The 27,108-nt window shown below is 44.2% G+C and overlaps 1 protein-coding gene across 8 annotated transcripts in view; it reads left to right on the top strand.

The window, feature by feature from the left end:
* Window positions 1-27,108, top strand: part of LOC146810867 (RUN and FYVE domain-containing protein 1-like) — a 516,661-nt gene that overhangs the window by 277,394 nt on the left and 212,159 nt on the right. For all 8 annotated transcript variants that reach the window (XM_085617892.1, XM_085617897.1, XM_085617895.1 and 5 more), the window contains 2 exons: window positions 15,091-15,192; window positions 26,150-26,266. In XM_085617892.1, the coding sequence (XP_085474018.1) occupies window positions 15,091-15,192; window positions 26,150-26,266 (219 nt within the window). The remainder of the gene's footprint in view (window positions 1-15,090; window positions 15,193-26,149; window positions 26,267-27,108) is intronic.

Raw genomic sequence — 27,108 nt, 5'->3', positions numbered from 1 at the left:
CGCTCTGTCTATGAAACATCAAATCCAAGCAGTAATAGGTACCTGTTTCGGGCTATTATGAACTTTAAGGAAATTCTTACCTCTCCTTTCTAGGACCACTAAGAAAACTGTAGTCCAGGCCTTAATTACTTCTAGGCTGGTCTATGGGGATGTACTATACTTTGGCAAGACTAGGCCTCAATTTAAGCCCCAGGACCCATATGTCCTTGTATCTTCGTGCTCTACACTGGTTGCCAGTGAGAAAGAATATCAAATTCAAAGCTTTGGTGCTTACACATATAGCCTTACATGGCATGGGTGCCAGTTACATTAGGAAGAGAATACTTCATTACACTCCCTCTAGAATTTGAAGGTTTTCATTTAACCTCCTGGCTACCATAGCTAGGATACGCCGGGTCATAACCGGAGGAAGATCCTTCATGTTTCTTAGAGCCCAAACCTGGAACCATCTTCCAGCAGCCATCAGAGCCACGACAAAACTTGCTGTTTTCAGGAAACAACTCAAACCATGGCTATTTTGCAACTAGGTGGGTTTGGGGGTAAGGTGGAGAGATGTCTAACATGGGGGCGGGGAGGGGTGGGAACGAGTTGGGGTTCGGAGGGACGGTACTCCATTGGGACACGGGGACTCGTTGTGTAATGAGCAGTACTTGTTGATTTGGAAAATAATAAAAATGTTTCAACAAGGTGGAGAGATGTCTAATAGCGCCGGGACACTCTGCTGAGTAGCCGTGCGTTTTATGTTGGTCTGTTCATTCATAAATTTGTAAACTACTTAGAGGGATTCATATGGCTCATCCCCCCCAAACATAGGTATTCGGTGATGTGGACTATGGCTGATGTCCGCTGGTTACACTCTTAGTTGGTGAATGAGGATCTTTCTAGGAAGCAGCTTTTGGACAAGCTAACTCTTCTATTATGTCTCATATCATGCAGATGTGTATCGGATGTGAAAGCATGGGATAGAACATGTAGCATATTTTCCCCCTCTGAGGTGACCTGTCGAATTTCGAATTGGATAAAGACTAGCTTTCACTGTGTACGTTACCCAGCATTTCGGGACAATCAAACTCTGTGTGTTTTGATGCCTTAGAGTGTATGAGTATTGTACCCAGGAATTTCTACCAAATCTTTCTTCAAAAGAAACTGCGGCCCTACCATGCTCATCCTTGCTCTTCATGGCCTCTCTCTTCTTTTTTCTACTTCTTACCCTATGTTGCTCCACTGCTTTCCTTTTTCTTTTCCACTACATTTGCTGCACATTGCCAGTCCCAGGTACATACTTTCTTGGCGTTACACCCCAGCTTGGAGTAGCAGACCACAGGAGGTTATCATTGCCTGCCTGCAGAGGCAGAGGGATTAAGACCGTGAAATTACAGACTAATAATGGCTCTTCTGCTGCTCAGCCATCTAAAATGTCTCAATAGCCAACATAAATTGATTACATTTATTCAAAGATTTTTTTTATACCCTTGGTAAGCTGTGTAGATTTGGTTTGAGAGTAGATGATCAATGCCTTGGTTGTAGTGCAGAGTAGGCTGATTTTATGCATCTAGCTTGGGAATGCTCAGGGATAACAAACTATGGAAATAATGTCTTCAGAGAACTTAGCAGAATTTGAGACATTAATATAGCTCCCGGGTCCCTTGCAGCACTGCAATGATATGTGAAAGATACACTAGCACCAATGCATAGGTATACAGTTCTGGCTCTATTTCTTGCAGAAAGTATGTACCTTATAAGTAAGTTGTGCGTTGTAAGTAAGTTGTAAGTAAATAGCGAATACACTGTAGAGTAATAAGTACGTTCTATCGTAGCTAACACAGTATTGCTTATATAGGGACTTAGAGCTCATGGACAGTGGATATTACCAGTTGCTAACTTACAGGGTTGGAACTGTGGATAGATTAATGCTGATTAATGCTGAATGATCTGGTTAGTGCCACAAAGATTGCTGGTAGTCAATAGCTGTAGGTGATTTGTGGTAGTCAGAACGTGTGGCAGTAGTCAGTAAATGTAGGTGACAAGACATAGAAAGAGTTCATGACAGCGAAAGTTGATCTTCAGAGATCTATGAGTTTCAGATTTCTTCGCATTGAAAGTCTCAAGATCAGCAGGTTCAGGGAACATATGCGGTTGGCCTTTGTAGACCTTTCTGAACCTGGCAGGACATGCAAAGGAATGCTGGATAGACCTCTCAGTCAGTTTGTTATGAAGTGTGATGGATCTCACTGAATGAGCTTCTAGCAAGACTGTTTGTTTTGGTGCACTGCGCACTCTTCTGCACAACATTTAGTTTTTTCACAGTTGTGTCCACGGTTGAGTTTGTTTCAGCTTTCTCCTTTATCGGTGATTCAGGCACAGGAGGGTCTGACTTTGTATGCTTTTAGCTCCATCTTAGTATCTATCTTTATGTTCCTTAGGGTTGCCTATACTGTGGAAAACTGACGAGGAGGAGCTTGGTAGAGTTAATGGAGTATCAACGTGGTATTGGGACTCTGGAGGTCTCTGCCACCCAACCTCCTTTTATGACTTGCCATGCTCCCTTGTCAGAAATGCATTTTGAGCTATGGTCTTAGCACATACGTAACTGGATGGATTTAGGATCAAGGAGTGAGTTTGGCTCTGGGGGGGCTCCTAAACAATCACACTAACCATCTATGATATACCAAGTATTCTGAAGAGACAAGCATGTCAGCAAAGTGCCATTTGCTTTTAGCCATGACGATGCACAGCTTTGTTTGTATTAACAGAAATTGACCAACTGCAATGTGGAAGCACTGTGGTTCACCCCTTGAGATTGTGGTTTAGCATTTGAGGATAGTCAGATTAGTGAGCTTAAGTGCTGCATCAGTTCATGTCCAAGAGACTGGAGTTTAGGTGCTGAAAAGGCGTCCAAGGGTGATTTTGGGGTTTACCTGCTGCTAATAGACAGTTGAATTACTACGCAGTTCTGTATTCTTGAGTCCTGGTGCCGGGAGCTGCCTTGTAAAATGTGGGCTTGTGGCCTATGGGTAGCATCAACAAACAGCAGGCCTGGTCACAGGAGTCATCTTGCAAAGTGGTGGCCTGTTGCCTGCTGGTTGTTGGGTCCTAATATTTGTGGAAGCCAGGTGAGTGGTGTGTGGGGATGGGGATTAAACAACTGCTTTGAGGTATTTACAGGTCTTGCAGATGAGATAGGTTGGACACTATGCACTCCCTTGGTGAGCAAACTGCGGCTTGTCATGAGGATTCTACTGCTGAGTGCTTATTTCATCAAAGGGGCCCAAGAGGTTGCAATAGGGAACCGGGTTGGTAGAAGCCTGTGTGTGTTTGAAAGTAAGATAGCGGGGAGGACTGGACTGATTGCTGTGCAGGCTCCAATGGGCAGATCAACCATACCACATTCACTGGCAAGCAAGCAATGTCAGTACTAACCATGTTCCTTCACGAGTCTCATCGCTGGTGTCGTGTACCCCACAATGCTTACCTCTGCTTGTGGAGTGATTCCGCAGAGACGACAAGAGCGCCCGCCCCTGTACCCACCTACCCCTTGTTGACAGTAGAACCCAGCAGGGATGAGATGGACGCAGGGAAGGGAGCCAGAAGGAAGGCAGTAGGTGGTGTGTTGGGTCTTTGGACGGTGACTGGAAGACAGGGAAAAAGACCCAGTTAGCAAGTAACCCCCACTACTCCTTGTTCCACACCCCGTAATCCACACACAAAGAAGAACCCCGTGTTTCCTCTTCTGAGGACTCACCAGCGCTGTGCAGGCTATGGTTTTCAGTCCTCTTGCAGCTAAGGGTGAAGAACGTCTAAGCGAGGGGCTGTAACGCTTGGCTCCTCTGAAAAGCGCACGACCTGAAGTAAGTTGTGGTCCTCGGTCCCACCTCAGCGCGTAAGCGCGATGGGGCACGGTGTCACTCCCAAATAACCCCCAACTGTACCTCGCTTCTGAAGGCGCACTTCGGCGCTAGGGAAACAAGTAAGGACGGGCACCTCCCCTTATGTTGTGGTGAAGCTAGAGGATCCTTCAGCGCTCCTGCGCGGTGGATTCTGAAGGTCTACAGAAGGCGTAGCAAAACCACTGTAAGGCGCATCAAGCGCGAAGCAAAATAAATAACTATAAAGCGCTCCTGCGTGGTACCAACAAAATAACTATGAGGCGCTCCTGCGCGGCACTAACAAAATAACTATGAGGCGCTCCTGCGCGGTAATAAAACAAAACAACCCTAAGGCGCTCTTGCGCGGTGAAAGCAAAGACAAGCCCCGCAACACTCCTGTGTCTGAAAGGCTCCAATTGCGAAGTAGAAGTAATACCTCGCCTAGATGTTCGGCGTCGAGCTGACAGAAGGCTTCCCCAACGGTTCTGCAGCAGGATGAGTCGGCTCTTGATCGACGCGGCTGGGCTCCGGAAACAATCCTCACAACTCGGGAATCATGCAAGAATTCGAAGCAGTGAGTCGGCGGGAAGACGCGATGATATGCGTTTTCCCCGGAAGTGTTTCCCATGACCTTACGTCCGTGGTGAGGACTAGACCGGGACCCAACTTCCACCCGGAAGTGAGTCTCCCGATCGTTTCTGTGTGTGTGGATGCGGGAGCACCGGCAAACGCCGCGAACACGACAGCTGGGTAGGGGGGAAGGGAGGATATCCAAACTCTGCTGGGGTTTGAAATTATATTGCCTCTGTTTTGCCCTCAAGGCAAAAGCAATAACACTTCGGAATATGACAAGGCACAGTGAGATTTTGACTAGACTGCACTGTGGCGAAGGGAACGCCTCATCCACATCAATCCAGAGCAGTACATCTCACCAGGATTTCAGTCCATGCTGTCATTTTATTGTTTATAGGCAAAAGTAGTTGTTTTATTTTATGTGAGGTATCTAAATTCATGCGTGGAAGAGGGGAGAGTGTATGGGGCTCACAAGGGAACCACCATCTTCCTCTGGCTGTAGGCCACGGGCCAAATGAGATTTTGTTTAGGGTAGTTTGTTTGTTGTTTTTTTTGTTATATTTTGTTTCGCCTGTTTACAGTCCCTACTCGGGCATTGTTATAGACAACCTTGGGGGCCTATTTTGAGGTACATAAGGGTAGATGGCTCTCATGGATCGTAAGAAATAGTCTGTCAAGAGGCATTATTGCTCAAAAGGGGATAATGAAGGTAGGAAGCAGCATATGGAGGAACGCCTCTTCCTTCTCCTACTTTCCCTTCTGCTTTAGGTCGTGCTATATCTGAGAAACAGTTTCAGTGGTCAATTTCTTTGTTAGAAGCATTGAAGAAGTCCATAGATACTACATTAACAATTATTCCCCGTCTTCTCCTACATCTTCTATATTTTCCATCAGTATCAGCTCGCCATCTTCTCTCTCATTTTGGCCCTCACTGAATTATGATGAACAGTTGCATGCTTTGGAACATGTGACAAAGGGGAAAGTGATAAAAAAATCAGATTTGACTAATCTTTTTTTAAATATTTGGCAGAAAGAATGGTGATGGATCAGTCCTTTAATGTTACAGCAGTTACAATTTCATTCTACTCCCTGTCTGGCAATCAACAAAGCAGGTAAGGATGTATTGCAGAGGGAGTGGAAAGGTTCAGAAAAGGCAGACCTTCAGTAATTTTTTATCACGCCTATATTCATTAGGTAAAAGGAGAAATAGAATTTCCATCAGTGATGAAAATGGATCTGATGAGGCCAAAACTGGCAGAAAGATCTTTAGTGATTGCAGATGATGTTTCATTGGCACAGGTGGTAGACTGCAAAGTGGAGTTAATTCTAATGAAAAGCTCTGCAGGTCAAAATTCGGATGTAGGAGCTGCTTTAAATTCAGTATATTAATCACAGCCGTTGGTAAATCATTTTCAAGTTCTAAAGGTAGCCGTTCAAGATGGGGAAGACTGTTCGGAATTATTTACAAATATGGAGATGCAAGCAACACTTTTATCAGATGTTACATGTGTCATTCTTAAGGCTGTTGTGTTTTCCACAGTCTCCAGTGTTGGGGCCTATCACCTTATTTATCTGAGAGACTGGAATCTGTGACACAGAAATCTGAATTATTGTATATGCCTTTTTCGGGTAACCTTCTTTTCTGTGGACCAGCAGAAGGATTTACTTTGCAGGGCATTCAAGAATCAAAAACATATACAGTAATTCAAATCCCATCTTAAGGCGTCAGATCTGCCACATGAACCATTGAAAAAGAGGTGTGAAAGGGAGTTTTCAGTTTGACTGCAAAAAGTCAACTCAAACAATCCTTTTTTCCCAGAGGCCGAAACAGTCACCCACACTCCCTTCTCCTTAACTCAAGAAACTGTCTTAACTGTGCCTGTTGGGGGGCTTTCTTTCTTATTTGCAAGAGCTTTGGCTAGACAATGTATCAAATACATGGGTTCTGGAAATAATTAATCATGAGTACTCTCTGAAGTTCAAAGAAATGTCTCCACATTCAGGACCAGCTCAAATTCAAATCTTTGTCTCAAAAAATTGCAAACCTTTGACAAAATGCAGTCTTCCCGGTGGATGATGACTTTGGATCTTCAGGATGACTGCCTCCATATTCTGAAATTTCTCCCTCATCAGAAGTTCTTAAGATTCTTGGTAGAGGTGCAGCATTTACTATTTCAGTTGCTTACATTCAGCTTGACACGCTTACCAAAGGTCTTTGCGTAGCTTCTAGCGCCTTTGGTGGCCATTCTCCATGATAAAAGGATCTTAGTGCATCCTTACCGGGATCTTTGTGGTACCTTGGACTTGTTTATGCCTTGGTCCATTGGTTCATCATTTTCTAGATCATTGGGAAACATTTTGACAGCAGGTGGAGAACTGGATACCTGTGGCAAATAGTGTTGGGGGCGTTACAGTGGTGGTTGATTCCCTCAAACCTCAACATGGGGCCACTCTGTCTATTCCTCATCTGTTGAACTTAAATACAGATGCAAGCAAGGCAGGCTGGGGAGCCACACTGGGGGAGCTATCTGTTCTGAGGAAATAGGATAAGGAAGAGAAATTCCATTCCTCAAACTGGAAAGAAATGAATGCAGTGTATATTGCTCTTCATTTTTCCCAACTTCTTCCAAACAGAGTGGTATTATGTATATTGGACAATAAGGAAACCCTGCCTAAGCAATTAATCCGGGATTGGGTCACAGGCCCTAGCCTCTCCATGTATCAAGTAATCATTTGGGCAGAGAGTCACCTAATTGCTTTCTCTGCTACACATATTCGGGGGATGGAGAATATTGTGGCAGACAGGCTGAGCAAAGTCTTTCCCCCATGATACAACTTTTGTGTAGCATCTCGTATAAACAAGAGAACCTGCCAACGGGTTGAAACCCATCAAATTCTTCTTTGTCAATGCAGAAAACACTTTTATACAAGATATATGTCCAGGTATCCTGAGGAGGGGTGCTAGGAGTGGATGCTCTGACCTACCCATGGCCTCTTCTTCTCCTTCATGCTTTCACCCTTTGCCTTGATAGGCTGGCTCCTGGTCAGTCTTCAGAGAAGAAGGGTAGATGTTATGCTGGAGGGACTCTTATGGCTGAAGATGAGTTGGTTTCTTTGGTGGATATTAATGTCCACAGTACTAGAGTGAGTCTTTCCAATAGATCAATGTCTGCTAACTACTCATGTCCTCCTTCCTCTGGCATAGCACAAGATGTGTCTAGCGTCATGACTATTGAGAAGAGAGGTTTGAAAAATATAGGCATTTCTTCCCCAGTAGCCTTATCTGTTCAGAAATCTAGACCTCTTACACCAGGAAATCTAATGACTATAATTAAACTTCTTTTACTAAATGGCCTGATGAAAAATCCTTAAATATTCCAGATTGTGAATCAAGATGTATTTGACAATTTCTCCAAGAAGGACTTGAGAGAGAATTGTCAGTGATCAATTTACAAGTGAAATGACCAACAATAAGGGCACCAAGGTCCCTTGAGGGATGAAGGAGATGGAAGTAATTGGCAGTAGACTGTTGACGGGCTTCTCTTAGCTTAGACCCTCCAAACAATTTGTAGATCCTTCATGGGACCTTCTTTTGGTTTTGTAAACATTGCGTTCTTGTCCCTTTAAGCCTCATTCAGAAGTTGATCTTAAACTCCTAACTAAGTGTTAATTTTGGTTGTCATAACATCAGTACATAGATTAGGAGACGTAGATTCATTATTGAGCAAACCTTCCTATATGAGAATTTTTCCAGATAAGCTGTTTCAAAGTATAGGACCAGGAACTGAAAGAGACATTAGTGATAGATTCCTTACCTTAGAATATCCCCAGGCATCACACTGGATCCGGAAAGTTTTCGTCAGCAGTACCCCTGCACGTCTGAAGGTGGCGTCCTGCAGCTCCGCGCCCGTCGTTGGCATCATAAGCGCCGAGATGACGTCACGGAGACTACTTAGGCGCCACCCATGCGCACTGACGTCAGTTCTTTCTTTTTTCGCACCAGCAAGCGCAGATCCGGTTAGAGCACGTACCCTAGTCACTTTTTGACTAAACTTTTGAGACTTTTTGTCTTCCATTTTTGAGTCTTTGACCCCTGGTGCCACGTAGGGATGCCTGGATTTAAACCCTGCGGGGCCTGCCGCCGTACGATGTCAGTGGCCGACCTCCATGGCGTCTGTCTCTACTGTCTGGAGCGCGACCATGACTCCCAGTCATGTTTCGACTGTCTGGCCATGGCTCCGAAGGCCTTGCGGGAGCGGTCCCATAAGCTACTGGAGGCCTAGCAGTCGTCTCTGCGCCGTTCGCGGTCAAGGGGTCGCTCGAGGAATCGCTCGCTGGGGTCGAAGTCTTCCCACTCTGATTCGGGTAAGAGACGTCATAAGAAGAAGTCGAAGAAGCGTTTCCGCTCTCCAACGCGACTCCTGTGGAGCCTGTGAGTCCCGCAGCCTACCCACCTTATCGGAGTCCGTCGGCGACTCCTGCCCAGGTGCAAGATTTTCTTGCAGCCATGGACCGCCTCTTCAGGCCTCGGGCTCCTGCCGCCGCGCCTTCGGGCCCCGCGGTCCCAATTGAGGACCCTCACTTGTCGCCGGCTCCGCCGCCACCCGCAGCTTCGATCCCGGCACCGCAGTGGGTTCCGTTCGTTCCACCGCCACCCTTGCCCGGGTTCCCGGACAATTTTGCTCCTGATTGGGACCCTAATTGGGACGCAGAGCCGGACAGGCGTCGACCGGCGCCGTTCCTGGCGTCGTTTGACCTTTTGTATTCCCCTGTCCCTCCCCCCACCACCACAGCCTGTTCCACGGGCAGTGGAGGAAGGGGACGACTGGGAGGGGTCTGAGGACCCTCCCGCACGGCAGTGCGAGTCAGAACAGGAATAGACAGAAGAGCTAGAGGATGCCGGTTGCCTTGACCTCTCCTCTGACCCTGGTTTTCTTTCTCCTCCTGCTGTGGCTATGGAGGACGGCGCCACATACACTGTGGTGCTCCGTAGAGCAGCTGAGGCCCTTGACCTGCCTACAGTGACCCTCAAGACTAATCTCCTCACTGAAGTACTTCAGCCGGCGACAAGCTCTTTGGAGCCCCTGCTTCCGTTCAATGAGGCATTAACTGACATCTTGATGGGCACCTAGTCTAGACCGGCTGCGGGAGTTCCCGTGGATAAGAATGTAGCCCGGTGCCATCGCCCGTCCCCGGGTGACCCTGCTTTTCGGTCCACCCACCCAACCCCGGAGAGCCTGGTCATCCAGGCCTCCACTTTCCAAAGCGCATTCCCTACCGCTCCACCGGATAAGGAATCCAAAACGCTGGAACAGTTCGGCAAGAAACTGTTTTCATCTGCCAGCTTAGGGCTGCGGTCGGTGAACACCGCATGCCTCTTGGGCCGCTATTCCCATGCTGTGTGGGATACGGTTGCCCAGGTGCTGCCTCAGTGTCCAGAGGAGGCTCGGACAGTGTTTAGCCAAGCTGTTGCGGAGGGGAAAGATGCAGCAAAGTTCGCCATTAGGTGCGGACTGGACACCACGGACTCACTGGATAGGGCGATTTCCACGACAGTGGCCCTCCTTCGCAATGCCTGTTTGTGGCCCACTGGTTTTTTGGGGGATGTTCAAAGTTCTCTTATGGACATGCCCTTTGATGGTACTCGCCTATTTGACGATAAGGCAGAAAGTGCGCTGGAGCGTTTTAAGGACTCCCAGGCTACCGCCAAGTCCTTAGGTCTCTCCACCACGCGCCCAGCCACGTCTGCTTTTCGTTCCTTTCATGGCCACGGAAGAGGCGCCCCGACACATTAGTTCTGCCAGAAGCCTGCGCAGAACCAACCTCTGCGCGAACGTTGTTCCCGCTGAGGTGGGGCAGGGGGCCAGCGTGCGGGTCAGTCCACCTCCGCTCCCACATCTTCCACCTCAAAGCCTTCCTAGTCCGAGCTTTGGGGCACACCCCACGCCGGTCGGTGGCAGGATTCGCCATCACCTTCCTCACTGGCGTTCCGTTACCTCGGACAGGTGAGTGCTGCGAATCGTCCGGAGGGGCTACTCCCTCCCCTTCGAGACTACACCTCCAGCCATGCCACCTCAGTTCCACCACATGTCGGGGGACCATTTTGCACTTCTCCAGCAGGAAGTCGCAGCCCTTTTGGCCGAGGGGGCCATCGAGTCTTCCCCTATCTCGATGACTGGTTGTTTAAGGCAGGCTCGCCTCAGACAGTCGCCTCCCACCTCCAGCCTATGGCCGACCTCCTGCATTTGCTGGGGTTCTCCATCAACGTGCCGAAGTCGCACCTGAGTCCCTCTCAGAAGCTCCCCTTCATCGGAGCGGTTCTGGATTCGATGCAGTTTCGGGTTTATCCTCCCGAGCAGCGAGTCCGGGATATTCAGGCTATGATTCCGATCTTTCAGCCTCTATCCTGGGTTTCAGTCAGGATGACCCTCGGGCTCCTGGGCCTCATGGCCTCCTGCATCCTGCTAGTGCAACATGCCAGATGGCATATGTGGGCTCTGCAGTGGGACCTGAAGTTCCAGCGGGGGCGCAGCATCAGGGCAACCTGTCCGATCACGTCCAGATCTCGGAGGGCACTGCACACGACTTGCAGTGGTGGCTCACGAACCGCGATTGGGTCAAGGGCAGATCCCTCTCCCTTCGCCAACCGGAGCACACAGTGGTGACGGATGCGTCCCTCCCGGGAATGGGGCGGCCACATGTGAGAGGCGGAGATCAGGGGCCTCTGGTCTCCGGCGGAGTCCCGGCTCCATATCAACCTTTTGGAGGTTCGGGCGATCCGACTTGCACTGCAAGCATTCGTTCCCTCTGTCTGGGGAAGTGTAGTGCAGGTGTTCACGGACAACACCACCGCCATGTAGTATTGCAATAAACAGGGCAGGGTGGGGTCGTGAACCTTAGGTCAGGAGGCTCTCCGCCTCTGGACATGGCTGGAACATCAAGGCATCACCTTGATGGTTCAACACCTGGCAGGTTCTCTGAACACCAGGGCGGACGAACTCAGCCGCCGGTGCTTGATGGATCACGAATGGCGTCTTTACTCAGAAGTGGTGCAAGGTCTCTTTCAGCAGTGGGGAGAGCCTTTGTTAGATCTATTCGCCACTGAAGAGAATGTGCAATGTCATCAATTCTGCTCGTTGGAATTTCCAAGGCGGCACTCGCTCGGCGACGCTTTTCGGCACGAGTGAACTTGCGGTCTGTTGTACGCCTTTCCGCCTATACCACCTCTGCCCAGAGTGCTTAAGAAGATTTGGCGCGACCATGCCCAAGTCTTCCTTGTGGCTCCGAATTGGGCACGAAGAAACTGGTATCCCGAGCTACTCAGCATGGCGATCGCTCCCCCGATCTGACTGCCTCTTCGGGAGGATCTTATGTCGCAGCAACAGGGGACAGTCCTCCACCCGAACCTGCCCAGCCTCCACCTCTATGCATGGAGATTGAGCGGCAACAGTTGATAGCTTTCGACCTTCCTTCCGAAGTCTGTGACATTATTCTGGCAGCCAGGCGTCCCTCCACTAAGATGGTATACGCCTGCAGGTAGAACAAATTTGTGGCATGGTGCACAGCAAAGGCTCTGGATCCCCTTGTTGCCCCGCTTTCTGAGGTCCTTCTGTTCCTTCTCTCTTTGGCTCAGCAGGGCTCTGCTCTGGGCACTATCAAAGGTTATCTCTCGGCCATTTCCACCTTTCTAGGGCTTCCAGATCAGCCTTCTCTTTTAAAGTCCCCAATTGCTAACCTCTTCCTGAAAGGCATTAGACACACGTTTCCTCCCGTGCCCTTCGTAATGCCTCAATTGGACTTAACTCTTGTCTTGACTTATCTGATGTGTGCTCAACTTTGAGCCACTTCATAACTGTCCTTAACATCTTCTCACTCTAAAGACGGCTTTCCTGGTAGCTATCACCTCTGCCAGAAGAACGAGTGAGCTCCAGGCTCTTTTTTCTAAACCTCCTTTTCTCTCTGTTCATCCGGACAAAGAGGTTTTAAGGATGCGTCCTTCTTTCTTGCCAAAGGTTGTCACGCCCTTCCACAATGGGCAGACCATCACTTTGCCCACCTTCTTTCCGCCTCCGCATGCTTCAAAAGAAGACGAGAGGCTCCATCGTCTGGACCCAAAACGTGCGCTCCTGTTCTATCTGAAGCGCACACATAACAGTGGATGACCAACTTTTTGTTGGCAACGTGGGCGCCAAAAAAGGTCGGGCCGTGCACAAACGGACCATCTCTCAGTGAGTCGTTCTCTGCATCAAAGCCTGTTACTCGTTGGCTAAGAAGGAGCCTCCTGTGGGGCTGCGTACCCATTCTACCAGGGCAACGGCAGCCACTACTGCTTTGGGACGCAGTGTTCCCTTGCAGGACATCTGTCAGGCAGCTACGTGGGCCTGGCTGCAAACTTTTACCAAGCACTACTGCCTAGACAGCCAAGTCCGGAGAGACGGCTTCTTTGGCCATTCGGTTCTCCGGGACTTTCTGGTATGATTTTCGTTCGCAGACCCACCTCCAGGGTAGGTATTGCTGGGGTATCTATTCTAAGGTAAGGAATCGATCACTAATGTGTCTCTTTCAGATGCACAAGTTACTACTTGTGTAACGATATATCTGTAAGAGATATTAGTTAGTGATAGATTCCTTACCGCCCCACCCATCCTCCCCATTCTGCGAACTGATTTCTAGGGTTAAGGTCATCCTTTTCAGGGCCCTAGTTTTATGGCACCAGTGGTCAGTTTCTTGCACGGCTCTGCGTGCTTGGCGTGGAAAGTCGTGTACAGAACTGACACCAGCGTGCATGGGTTGCGCCTAAGTTGTCTCCATGATGTCATCTCGGTGCTTTCATCGCCAGCAATGGACGCTGAGCCGCACGACGCGCCTGGGTACTGCTCATGAAAACGTTCCGGATCTAGACTGACGCCTGGGGATATTCTAAGGTAAGGAATCTATCACTAACTAATGTCTCTTACAGATATATCGTTACACAAGTTGTAACTTTTGCTTTCTGTCCCAAGGTTATGTCTACCTTCCATAGGAAACAGGAAATAACTCTTCCTTCTGTCTTTCCAGTTCCTTCAACCCCTGAAGAAGAATCTTTGTATACATTCGATGTGCGTGCTCAGAGCAGTGAAAATCACTGTGACAAGGTCTCAGGAGTATAGACTGTGTGAAAACCCCTTTGTCAATGTTGGTATTTTTCCTCATAGTTGTAAAGCTTCTACTGCAAGCTTAAGTAGATGGTGTAAAGACTTGATTTCAATGGCCTGTGCACCCCAGAGTTCTGCTCTTTCAGGGAAAGTGCAGAGTAGATTTACCCAGGGGATGGCTGCATCCTGAGCGTAAACACTCAGGACATCTATTATGAATATATGCAAAGCAGCCACATGGGCCACACCATCTGCTTTTATCTCTCAATAGAGTTTTAGATGTTGGTGATAGTGGCGGATCTAAAGTATTGGCGTATCCTTTGCCCTAGAGAATTGTTTTCTGCTTGGATGATGCAAACACCTCGTTAAAATATTTTTGTTGAATTGCATCATTATGGAGTTTGGATTTCTGGGGATTTAGTTGCTGTTACTGCTCTAGTCTATCCTCATTTAGTAAGTAATGATAAGTGAAATGGGTTGAGGAGGTAATATCCCAATTGCGTACTAATAATCTCCATTACTCCAAATACCCTTTTCTAATACCAATACATTCATCTCTCGGTTCTTTTATTCACAATCTTGGTTACTTTATGCTTTGGGATAACAGATCATGTGTGTGGCCTTTCTCTCATTTGTTGCATAGCAAACGCAAGGAATAATATGTGGGCAAGACAGAGTGTATTGGCTTTTAAAGTTATATGGTGCATATGCTAGGTCATGTGATGCCCGAATCAAAGGATGGACACCTCGTTTAGTAGGTACTGGTATAAGAATATGATATTCAGAGAAATGAAGATTACTAATAAGTAATCGGGACATTTCTCCTCCCGATGTCTCCAGTCCCATACCCCACATACTTCATATATGCGTGTATCCTCTACTTAGATTTTAGGCTGATGTGGAACAACCTAATAGACTGCTGAGCTTTTGAGTCACATCAGAGATCACTGGTCTAGCTGCAATAATACTCCTATTAGTTGAGCCACCCAAGTAGAATTAGTTGATTCCATAGCCAGTGCAACGTATCTAATTAATGTCCCTGATAAGGGAGTTCATCACGTTTCGTGCTTTAGATGTGTAACATGAATATCCGCAATCTTAACAAGCTAGTTGATGTTCTTCTATTTTAGCAGTAAGACCTACCCAGGACTGGCTGCAAACCTAGCTGCACTTTACACATTTATAAATGTCCTTTGCAAGAGTAATAGATCTCAAATTCTGATTCTATGAATCAAGGTTGTGATTGTGCCCTTCCAATTTGTTTTTTGGCACCTAAGTTAAACCTGTGTGCACAAAACAATTCGAAAATCAGTTCCTAAATAAATTGTTTTTATGCTAAAACCACAGTGACCATGGCAGTTAAAGACAATAGGCTTTCCAAGTGATACTTAACAAACTACATAAAGCAACTCCCTGAAGTCCTTGTATACATTCAATGTGGTGTTCTTTCTAAAAATTATGAGTTTGTGCCAAAGCGAATAAATGTATAAAATCACCTTCACGTTTTCCTCTAATAGCTTGCTGCAGCAAAAGATCGAATTGTGTCTCTTCAAGAAGAACAGCAGCAGTTGCAACACGAGAATGCTTTGATTCGTGAACAAAGTGAAAGAAGTGTGGCGGTAAGTAATAAGTGTAAAAAATACTAGGGAGGAATTGAGATCATGGCCAAAGTAATAGTTATCAAACATATGCAAATGGAGACTATGAACTCTTGTTCTCATCTCTTTCAATGCCACTTAAGCGTCGGGCCCCAGTCTGACGAAACCACATTTGTCCAATCTTAGTTTAGATATCCTAATGCTTTTGGTAAACTGCTGCTGCATTATCACAAATTAATGGTATTTCTGTCCTATGAGAGAACAAACAGGTGAGATGGATGCCCATTCACCAAAAACTAGACGGTTTTGACCAAACCTGACCTGCTGATATACCAAGTTGGGTAGGTTTAATGTCCATATAGAAAGCGTTTGATCATAAATTACTGAATTACAAAATCAGTCAATTACATTTTGGAGACATCTGATTTTCAAATTTGTTGTATTATTCAATGCAGGAAATGTAGTTTCTGGGTAACCAAGGGCCACAGTTACTTTCCACTCTCCCTATCTTGTAAACCAGCACAGTACTGATGTTTCATGTTTGCACTTTTTTGTTCCAGCTTAGGAGAACTTTAGCTGTTTCAATCCCATTGCACATCCAGCATCCCATGAACACTAACATACCACACTGTGTTACACTCTGGTGAGAATAACCTACCACACTGCGCTAGAATACTAATCCACTATGATGTACTGCATTGAAGATGGAGAAGTTTGATGTGTTTGAGTCCATATTTTACGAGTGTTGGCGGCTTGAGTACAGGACAGTGTGTTGTGTTAGCGCCCCAGAATGCGGTGACATTTGGTGTGTAATTGTCTTAGGGTGCAATATGGTGCGGTGGATTAGTGCTAAAGTGCCTGTGATATTTTACTATCATTGAAACAAACAAAAAATTCTCCTGACTTATCTCAGAATGCACCAACAGCAGTTACCAAGAACAGTACGAAAATTAGAAGTTGAAAACTGTATTAAAAATAAAACCCAACACGTCGGTAAGCTCAAACTCTAACTTGCATTTATTGCAAAATAGCAAGCAACACAGTAAAGTATTTCAAGACAAGTAGTATTTCAACTGACCAGAGCAGTCCCTAGAAAAGGGTCAGTTGGAGCATAAGACTAAAATACATAAAATGTTGGACAGTTTATATAGGTTTTCTTTCAGTACAAGTCTATGGAACCTAATCACATGTCAGAAATGTATTACTTTCATCAAAAACTTATCTAATGAGCAAGTGACTGGATCTTCTCACTGAAGAAGTACAAGATGTTTCTGAGGTAAAGATATCATTCATAACTACATTCACGAGCTCCTTATTCTCCTAAAATCGAGCTTTCAGTTATCAGTACCGAAAATGGGATTAAGCTTTGCAGACATTTGCAAATGTGCAACCTTCAATAACTCTTCTTCTTGGCCTACTAGAGCATGAAAGTTAACAAACATATTTAAAGCTAGTGGATACATCAAACCAATGAGAAGCAACACCCATATTTGTTTAGAAAATATATTGGTACACCCTTTCTCATACAGATATATATATGTGTGTGTGTATATATATATATATATATATATATTACTTATATGAGAATGTATGATTGTTTTCTCAACAGTCTCCTCCAAATGTAACAAAGTTATTTCACTTGTATTTACTTCATAGCAGTCACTTAGGTGTTGAATCCCAATCTTTCGCCGCACTTATTTGCATTTGTCACATCTCAAAAATGATTTATTTTAATAAATCACAACAATTAGATTTAATTGTTACAGTGGCATTCCATTTTCCTAATGTCTAGGCCATTTAGCTAAGTGGTAGTGCAAACGTGCTAGACTGTCTTTTTTTAGGTTGGCAGATACAAGACAGCAATGAGCTGGAGAATGGGAAGTGTCAAAATCAGTGCCTAGTTTTCTTTCTTGGCAATTCCTACTTTCTACTTTCTTGGTACTTCCATTCAAAGATTTGTTGTTGAGCCCAGCCATCATCTGTAGTGTTTGACAATTTTTTCTTGGATTTTCCTGAACGGATATGGCCAGAAAACCATTTTTCAGGCAAGAGAAATCCGGCATTGCCTGCATGGTGTGGTGTTGTACCTGTAAATGAAATGTAGTGTTGCCTACCTTTTTTCTGAAGGAAAGTCTTCATTTTATTAAAGATGCAGACACTTTCCAGTGGTGAGAATCCGAATAGACAGCACCACGTCGAAACCACTACCTATTTACAGGGGAACAAGGCAGTGCTGTCCTCTGTCACCATTGCTGTACTCCTTGATGTTAGAGCCGTCGGCATGCATCATTAGGCGGCGACTCAGTGAGTCAGCATTGCGATTCAAACTATGGACAATTAATATAGCCTTGTGTGCACAATACATGATGCTATTTATCAGAGAGCCGGAGAACCATCTCACGTCTATTCTTGGCGAATACACTCGATTCAAGTGGTTTTTGGGACTTAGCATAAACTGGAATAAATCAACGATTATTCCTTTGACAGTGCGCACTACTCCACACAAATTTGAGTATCCCCTTGAGTGGTCAATGCAGCCAGTCAAATATCTAGGAGTATGGGTACACAGAGACCTGGAGCTGGGATTATGGGAAAATTACGGCAGGGCATTTACTAAACTGGAAAAACAAGTAAACAGTTAGATAAAAATGCTGTTGTCACTTGCGGATAGGATTGCGCTTATAAAAATCATAATACTACCAAGATTTCTCTAATTATTAATAAATATACCTATTACACTACCCAGCCAGCTATTAACAAACATACACTCTCAGTTAATAAAGCTTACATGAGTGGGGAAGCAACCTCGGATAAAATGGGAGTGGCTTACCTTGAACTACAAGAATAGCGGCTTTAGTGTGTCATCTATATTTATACTACCTATGCGCCAAAGCACAATTTGCACATTACTGGTACATTCTCCATGAGTACACACCGCATGTAGCAGTGGAGGACGGATACGCCCACCAGGTCCCGCTGTGGAGCATACTACCACATTACAAACGAGGGATACCAAGAACTGAAATCAACACTATAGGCTGCACTACTGCTGCCTGGCAAGCCCTGGGACTAAGGGCCGACAAGCTCCTGGTATATGCTCCTTTACTTCCAATAGCGCATCACCCAGCTTTGTTGGTCACGCATGAGACAGGGGCAATGAATATCCTGAAACGGGCAGGTATTGAAAAAATGAAGGATTTGTATGCAGATGGTAGATTTATCACGACTGATGACTTGCAGTACATAAGGAACAAAACACCATTATTTGTATTTACATACTATAGACTCCAGGTGGCTGTGTATAGAGCTTTATCCCATGTTCCCGGACGAACCACCAACACTGAACACATTTTAAGTGCTTTTAGTAAGTCCTACAAGGAGCAAATTAGTCACCAACTTATACAAAGCATCAAGGGAGGAAACCAAGAGAGACCCGAACCGTAGTTTAGAATGATGGAAGAAAGGCTCCAGCCTCCAATTACGCAGAAGGACTCGATATAATGCTGCAGTCAGACGGAGATGCTAACATCCAACTGCAACCTGCGCATAATTCATTTGAAATCTATACACCAAATGTACCACAAGTCAGCTACGTTGCACAGGAATGGAATTTAAAATAGTGATCTATACCAGAGATCCAGGATTGGGGGGGGGTGATTTTATGCATTTAGCATGTGATTGTCAACAGATACATAAGTTCTGGGAATTGGTAGTTCAGCAAATACAGATCATGGTAGAGGCCTCAATACACTGCAGTCCACAAGTATGCCTGTTAGGCCTGATCCAACGCCTGAAGGGTAGAGTGTTTAAGTTCACAACAATAGCTTTGCTGATGGCCAAAAGGAGGGTGGCAATGAACTATGGGAATAAGTTAACTGCCAAACTAGAAAAATGGATAAAGGACATGGTGTACTGCAAAGAAAACACGGCGCTGTATGCGGAGGAGCAGCCAGAGCCACTGAGGCCTAAAGATATATGGGGACCCCTCACAGAATACTTAAAGAGAAAAGACAATTGTGAATCTGAAGGAGAGGGCTGAAATACGTACGAGATAGTAATCATAAAGTAGTTAAGGATTGTATAATGTAAACACATGATGTATGGAGGGTTGCAAGTAATGCCTTCGACAGAGCTAGGTGGGGACTGTTGTTGTTATAATGATAAACTTGCAAAATAAAACAAATGTAAATAAAAGGATACAGACACTTCCTTTTATTGCTTCATAAACATAGCTTATAGTTCTGTACGTTTTCCCTTGAGAAGCGGTCAAAAAATTAACCACCATGACCAGATTTGTTCAAAAGGGATCTGAACCCCTGTCAACACAACAGCTACAACATCATGCCCAGTCAGACCGATACGTCTTGGTGGTTCCTGGTGTCCAGGATTGGTGTATGAATTGAGCAGAGTCTGCCAAACATCCTGACATTCTCTGGAGTTCCCTGCAATTTTCTGAGCCTCTAGAACTAGGGTCTGTTCTAGAATCATTTCATGTGAATGTCTGTGTGAATTGAGAAGTAGGCTGGGAAAAGATGAGATTAGAATGGGTTAGTTGGAAGACCGTTCCAGGATGGTTGGGAATCAAAGTTGAGTCACCAGAACAGACTCAGGAAGACTATTGAAGCCCTCTGTCATCAAACCTGGGCAAGCACTTGTGAGATCATGATAAAGGGAGGAAATGCACAATTGAGAGACCAAGACCAGTCTTGGAGAAAGGCATCCATGACAAGGGCCTGCGGGCCAGATCTCCCACTGTAAAAGGTGGAGGTTGACTGATCGAATGTGAAGCAAAGAGCATTTGTGTGAATGGACCCACCTGGAAAAAAGACTTGAAGATTGTAGGATGAAGATGCCAGTCATATGAATCCCAAATGTGCCTGCAGCAAGTAATCCACAATTGTGTTGAGATTGCTTGGCAAATATTCAGCTTGAACAAGCTGTTTACTCCGCAGGCGAAATTCCCAGAAACTCTGGGCTAATTGCGCTAATTGTTTGGACCTTGTTCCTGCCAGATAGCTGATATGTTTCTGCCATTAAGAGGCTACAGTATCTTACTTTGTCCTTTGCAAAATGTTTGATTGCAAAGGAGCCGAGAAGCGTCTTTAAACAATTTAGGTGCAGCGATTACACCTTCTTTGACCATGTACAGCCATTAAGAACTGGCGGCATCTTGCACCTCAACCTGAAAGGCTTGTATTAGACTCAAATGGTATATCTGTTGTAGAAGAGAAAATTGCTCTCTTGTTCCAAACATTTAGATGGGCTTGCCAACATTGGAGTTCGATTGGGATTCCTAATCTAAGTGTATGATATATATGAGTAAGAGATGCCACGACAAAGATTGCAGATTTTTAGTCTCTAGAGGGCACCATAATGTAATGGACCTGGAAATATTGCTTGAATGAAAGATACCAGTAGGCCCCTTTAACTGAGCCAGTAGCACGAGAGATAATGTGGACATCTTCAAAACCTGAAGAAATTTTCTCTATATCTTTCCCACTTTGGGTTAAGGTAATTGCAAGATTGACTTGTCTAAATCAATAAGAAAATTTAGAAATTCCATGTACCTTGAGGTAATCAGACAAGATTTCTCTTGATTTATTAGAAAATGCAGATTCTGAAGTAGGTTGGTGAAGGTTAATTGTTGTCTTAAGAGACATCTGGCCTGGGCTGAAAGAAGAAAATCATTCATATATATGATTAATTGTATCCCTTGAGACCATAAATGGGCTATCACCAGACTTTCGTGTAGCACCATGGGGCCATTAAGAGTCTGCATCAAAGCCACCTAAAGTGATAAAACATTCCCCTCCATTAGAATGGAAGAAATTTCCTGAACAAATTGTGGATAGGATTTGCGAGATATGCTTCTTGAATGTACAACTGGCCAATCCAATCCCCATCTAACAATGAATACTTAATTGGATAATTGTTACCATGTTGAAGTGGTGGTATACTGCAAAATTGTTGAAGGTATTTAGGTTTATCAGTGGCTGAAACTTCTTGTTCTTCTTTTGAACCAGGAAGCTGGAACTTGGGAAGCCCCAGGAATTGAAAGAATTTATCTCTGTAATGTTTTTCTGAAAAAGAGAATCCACCTCTTGGGTTATTCACTGATAACTGATTTTTGTAAAACAAAAAGGTTTGTGGAAGGGTTGACTAAAAAGGTTCTTTGTAAAGCTCTAGAGAACACCCTGTAATCGTCTTTAACGCCCAAGGGACTGCTGTAACGCTTTGCAAAGCTGGATGAAAATAAGCTAAATGGCCTCCTATTGGAGGATGGCAAAAATTGGAAGGGCTTACCTGTGGTTTGGGATCCTCTGGAACAAGATCTTCCGACCTGAAGCCCCTGCCCCCTTTGGGGGAACAATTGAGGTTTGAATTATTGTTGGTAGCCAAAGGAACCTTTGTGTTGGCAGCCTCCTTTTGAGTTGAAGCAGCCACTAAAGTGGCTCCTTCCTCTGACAGGCCTGTCAGGAAGATGTATCTGCTCGTTTCCTTGATACAGAAATATGCAAAAAGAATGCCATTTTCCTGGGGGATTGCTCTCTTTGTTGCCAGATTTCCGAGTTTCAGATCAATTTTCAGTAAAATGCTTTTTCTTCACTCCTGCGCCATTGCTGTATTAGTATTGCCTAGCTGACAAAGTTTCCTTGCCTTTGTGTTCTGTTTGAATGTGTTGAAGGATCAATTTCCCTGCCATCCGGTCTTGCCTCCTCAGCCAAATCAAGTATTCTGGTAAGGGGACTTGCCAGCTCCTGTAACCTGTCCGGCAATTTGTCTAGGTGCGATCAACTCCTTTTTACTGTCTGTTCTGATTTTAGGAAGAAAGTGCAGCATTTTTGGGTCAATAGAGGGGATAGTAGTTATGCTGTTAGGCAAAAAAAGATGAGGACATTCTGAACATAACCTGTTATTGGTCAGCTTATCCAAATGTTACCTTCACCTGGAAGGCTAAATGGTCCGATGTGACTCACTCTGTAGAGTTTAGATAATGAATTCTTAATGGATCGAAGATAGGTTCACCCTCTGAGTCCATGATTGTTAAATCTGATTTGTAACTGCTCTTAGCAAATCTGTGTAACGATGCTCCATATATAGCAGCATTTCACTCAATATTGAGTTGAAGGTCCCTATTAAGTTTTTTGTTAACAGGTTGTTGGCCATTATTGTGCCTCTCAGTGACTCATTCGCTCTCATTAATCCAGATTCATGCCCCCACAGAATCGCAAGGTTGAACTTGTGCTAATTGCATAATTGCTTGAGTGGGTTGACCAGCTTTAAAGTCTTGTTAATTGTTTGGTCATTAGATGTCAAGATAGTGATTTACTCAGTCAAGTGACGATATCTGATGGGGTTTGAACTTTTATTTTTGTCTTGGATGGCTCTGCTTGACATATAACAGCATATTATCACCATATTTCAAGCTGGGTAGGGTAACAAGACTGGGATGTCGTCTTTTGCCCTTGCTTTTCACATTTGCTTTGGAACCATTGGCATGCTGGATCCTTAACAATACTCCTCTTTAGCAACTTCAGATGAGGGGATATCAGTGAATGTTGTACTTCCCTATATTCAGACAATATGCTTTTTTTTGTGGCTGACTGATGTCAGTCGTGCAACTTCTTTAGATATTTAAGTTGTATATGTTAAGCTATGATTGTGGTCCAAATTCTTCCTCTATCTGATTCAGCACTGGTCGCTTGGTTCCATCAAAGAGAAACAATGTTGCAGTGTGTGAAAGTGGGTTTAAAAATTAGGGTATTGTGGTAATAAGAAAATGAAATGTATTTCAGAGACCACAACCTAGAATCCTCTTTTGAAAAGGTTTCAAGGGTCTGTCCAACCTGAATATATGGTTTTCACTCTTGTGCAGAACTGCTGTGTTTCAGATAATGTATCTTCTCCGATTTTCAGACTATCATAAGTAGGTGCCCGATTGATTTTTCAGCAGATTGATGTAACACTCTGGAAACTGCTGTGGTGCACAGCTACTCTGTGTATATCGTTACCCACTCTGTGTCGGTTAGTTTATTAGGGAGTGTATCTCTCCAACTTACTTGTGCAGTTTCTACTGGGCTTCGCGGTTGATGGTGGTTAAAGAGTGGGTCTAAGCCCCGTTGAAAGAACCTTTGATACATGAAGATAGACTTAGTATGGCAACAAAACTTACGTATGCTATCTGGGTGGATGTGAGATCCAACATTTACCTCACGCCACAGGCATTGTTGTACATTCCTGATGGGACCCCCATGAACATTGTGGGCTGGAACTAGTGCTTTATTTGTGAAACAATCTGTGCCGGTGTCCAAAGCTCTGCCAAGAAACCCATGTCCGATGAAATTAAATGTTGGTGGCCCAATACCAAGGCTGCGCAGTCGTGAATCCACCTCAAGCCTCTTTAATCCACTAATAGACACTCCCTGCCACTTTAGCTCACTTTAGTGGTTCATACTTTTCCCTTTATGTTGTTTTGTCTTCTCTCTCGTCCTCCGTCTTTCTGCTTTGTCTGTTTTTCCCTATCTTGCTTTTTGTAAATATCTGATTCAGAAAATAAGTGCCGCTCCCCAATAATTTGTGCCAGCGGCCCCCACCAGCAACAATTGGCTTAGATTAAGCACTGGGTGAATGGGCAGTCTGATAAGCGAGAGCGCCGACTTTAGACAGGATACTTCCTTGGGGAGGTGGCTAAGCTAGAGTGGTTGTAATCGTAAGACTGGATAGACATATCCATATTGGTTGATCTGGTGGGCAGGAGTAGCATTAAGCTGTCTGAGGAGCTGGGATCTGAATTTGAGGTGCACCCTACACAGTAGATTATTTATGACAAATAACGCACCACTGACGGAAATATTGATTTTTCAATGGGAACCAGAAAACGCAGGAATTGCCGCACAATACTGCTTTGGCACTATCCAGGGTCAAACAGTATAAATGCTCCCACTATAACCCATGACCCACTCAGGCCATGCTAAGCCAAATAATTTACCCTTGATCCATTAACAAGGCCCCTGAAATCCTCAAACCTACTTCTTCTCGTGTTATGGAAGCATGCCTCACATTACGTGATTTATATAGAGTGGGAAATCGCCCAACAATTTTCAACAGAGACCTTGTCATATTCCCAAACAAAATCGGGGAAAGACCTGTATATTGTTAAAAGGACTCTCATCCACACATCTATATGACTGCGTCATCATAGAGTCCTTGCCTGACAAGCTAATCATAGCCGGGCAGGTTCTACCCCACTTGTGGAGAGAGCACTTGCTGGTATTAAATACTATTCTTTGGATAAGGAAGAATATAAAAGCGCTTAAGTTAACCTCCAAAGTTGTTAATGATGAGGTTACCCTTAGCAAGATTAAAAGTAAAACTGGATGTCTTGAGGGTACTTAGTGATTTCTATGTTGAATGTCCACTGTTAACCGTTTATATGCTGAAATCAAATCTTAATGCGGTGCAAACATGTCTCCATTCATACACACCCTTGATTTGGGGTGGGACTGGACTACTGGAAAGAGGGATTTGAGGACTGGGAAACTGGACAAAGAGGGAGATACAGAAATGATGAAAGATTACTTGGAGGAGCAAATTCAATGAAAAGATTCAACAAAGGGAGTAGGAAAGAATGTAGGAATAATTGACAACTTGAATGAATGAGGAAAGGAAGGAAATAAAGGAAAACATTTTTATAACTACTGGAAAAACACCATCCTTCTGATTGTGTATGGAGCAAAACAGAACAAACACTGATAACTACTGATTTTTACAATGTTTAAAAAAATTGGAAAACACAGAAAACAAAAATACCAGCATTCACAACAATTAGTAGCTGAAAGCAGGACAGCCAAAGCATATGGCAACTCTTTTAGGATTTTCATGCCTGTATGAAGGAAGTTGGCCTTGGACATTTTATCTATGTACAGTCATGTAACTTTTTGGTGACTTGCAATGTTCTCAGAATGTATAGTGTGTGGGGGGGTTACATTATCCCATGTATATTTCTGATTTGGGCACATAATCCTGCTTTCACCAAAAGCAAGATTTGCGCAGGATATAGAAGAAGCCACAATGATTGTAAGTATATGCAAATTATGACTGCATCTGTTTCACAACTCTTTGATTCAATTTATGCAAAAGTATAACTACAAATTCACTGCAAAATTATTAAAGCATACCTCTGAACCTCATGCACAACATCATACTCACATAACACAACCATAGGCTTACTTCTTCTTCCGAAAGCATCTTCTAAAAATGTAGACATTTTTTAGAGGTTATTTTATTGTAGATTTGTACAGCTCCTTAGCTGTACAAATCTACAATACAATGACCTCTAAAAAATGTCTACACTTTTAAGAGTAAGAGCAGAGAACTACTGGATCCTTCAGTGGACAAATGCAATATCAGTTATATTATTTATTTATATCCCTTCCATTCCCTCGTCCGTGGTTAGAGAAAGGAAACTCCTATCAGTTGGTAAGTGCTTGTTTGTACCAGAGTTGTTTTTAAGACAGGAATGTTCCCATGGTTTGTCTTAACAACACCATTCAAAGTAAAGCATATGATAGCTTCAGCCAGTCCCTAGTACAGACTAATAATTTGCTTAAACCATACAATATCATACTTTTAATATTTATTTTAGAATCGGATAACACTTAGAACTGCTTGCTTGTCAACCAAAGAGCCCCGCATTGTGGTTTCAAGATCTGAGTCTGATTGTATTACGTTGTCTATATCCAGACTTATTGCTTTCTTAAGTACTTATTTGTAGTGGTACAGTTGTTTATAGATGCTGTCATCTTGTTCCTCTGTTAGCCATTGTATTGCATTGATATTTTATTTGGGATGTCAGAGCTACTTCAAACTGAGTGAACATAATGTTTGAGTGCTTAGCTTAATGAGGACGAAAATGACAATGTTGCTTCATTAGTATGGAATTAAAATCACATGCACTACATCTTTAACTTTTGTGCAGGTAACCAAGCAGGATACTAAAGTAGAATTGGAAACTTATAAACAGTCTCGTCAAGGTCTAGATGAAATGTACAATGACATTTGGAAACAGTTTAAAGAAGAAAGAAGAATTCGATTGGTATGAATGAGCCATTTCATGTTGACAGGCATCACACAGCTTTTCTTTTTTTCATGTGATATCATTTAGAAACTGTCATTAACAAGAACTCTAAAGCTTTTGCGTAATAAGTAGCCAATCGCTTGATTGTCATCTCTGATAAACATGTTATGATGTGATATTGGGAGCACACACTAGATTTCATTCTGTTAATCCAGGTCCATGGCAGGCAACAGCTTGCGTATGTCATATAAGGTAGCACCATACTTCTGTGCTACTTACTCCCTGCTCAAATTGGCAACTGTCTTTCTTCTAACAAGTCACTCTTCACATTAGTGTAGTAACCTACAGCGTGGGTATGTATGAAAGACTGTAGGGGCTGTATCAATACTAAGCACAGCTGTAGAATGGACCGGTGTGCCCTTTTTGATGGAGATCCTACAGCCTGTAGCATTTGGCCTTTGGTCCTCATTCTGAGGCCCCCTGTAATCCCAATTTATGGAATGGATAAGTCTAAAACATTAAGAGGGCTGGTTCACCAGAATCAGATCAGTGATGTTCTAGAGTTTGCTTTGAACATTTACATACCGTAACATTCTCTGGGTTGTCAGTATAATAGTGTATGATATATTTTGATATGTTCCTGAAAATGAAAAATCACAGCTTTCTTTAAGGTCATTAATCCTATCCTCTCTAGCATTGGATCTTTCATAGGTTCACATGCTTGAATAATTCTCGTAATCAGGCTTTGAATGGTAAACTGTGTTAAAAGGGCTATAGATCCAATAAAAGTCTGTTTATTAACCCACCCACCTCATTTGATACAACCAAACTTCATTCAGTAGGGTGGAAGTGCGGAACTC

This window comes from Triturus cristatus, chromosome 7 (genome assembly GCF_964204655.1).
Source record: "Triturus cristatus chromosome 7, aTriCri1.1, whole genome shotgun sequence".
NCBI lineage: Eukaryota > Metazoa > Chordata > Amphibia > Caudata > Salamandridae > Triturus > Triturus cristatus.
This window is presented reverse-complemented; position numbering and strand designations above follow the sequence as displayed.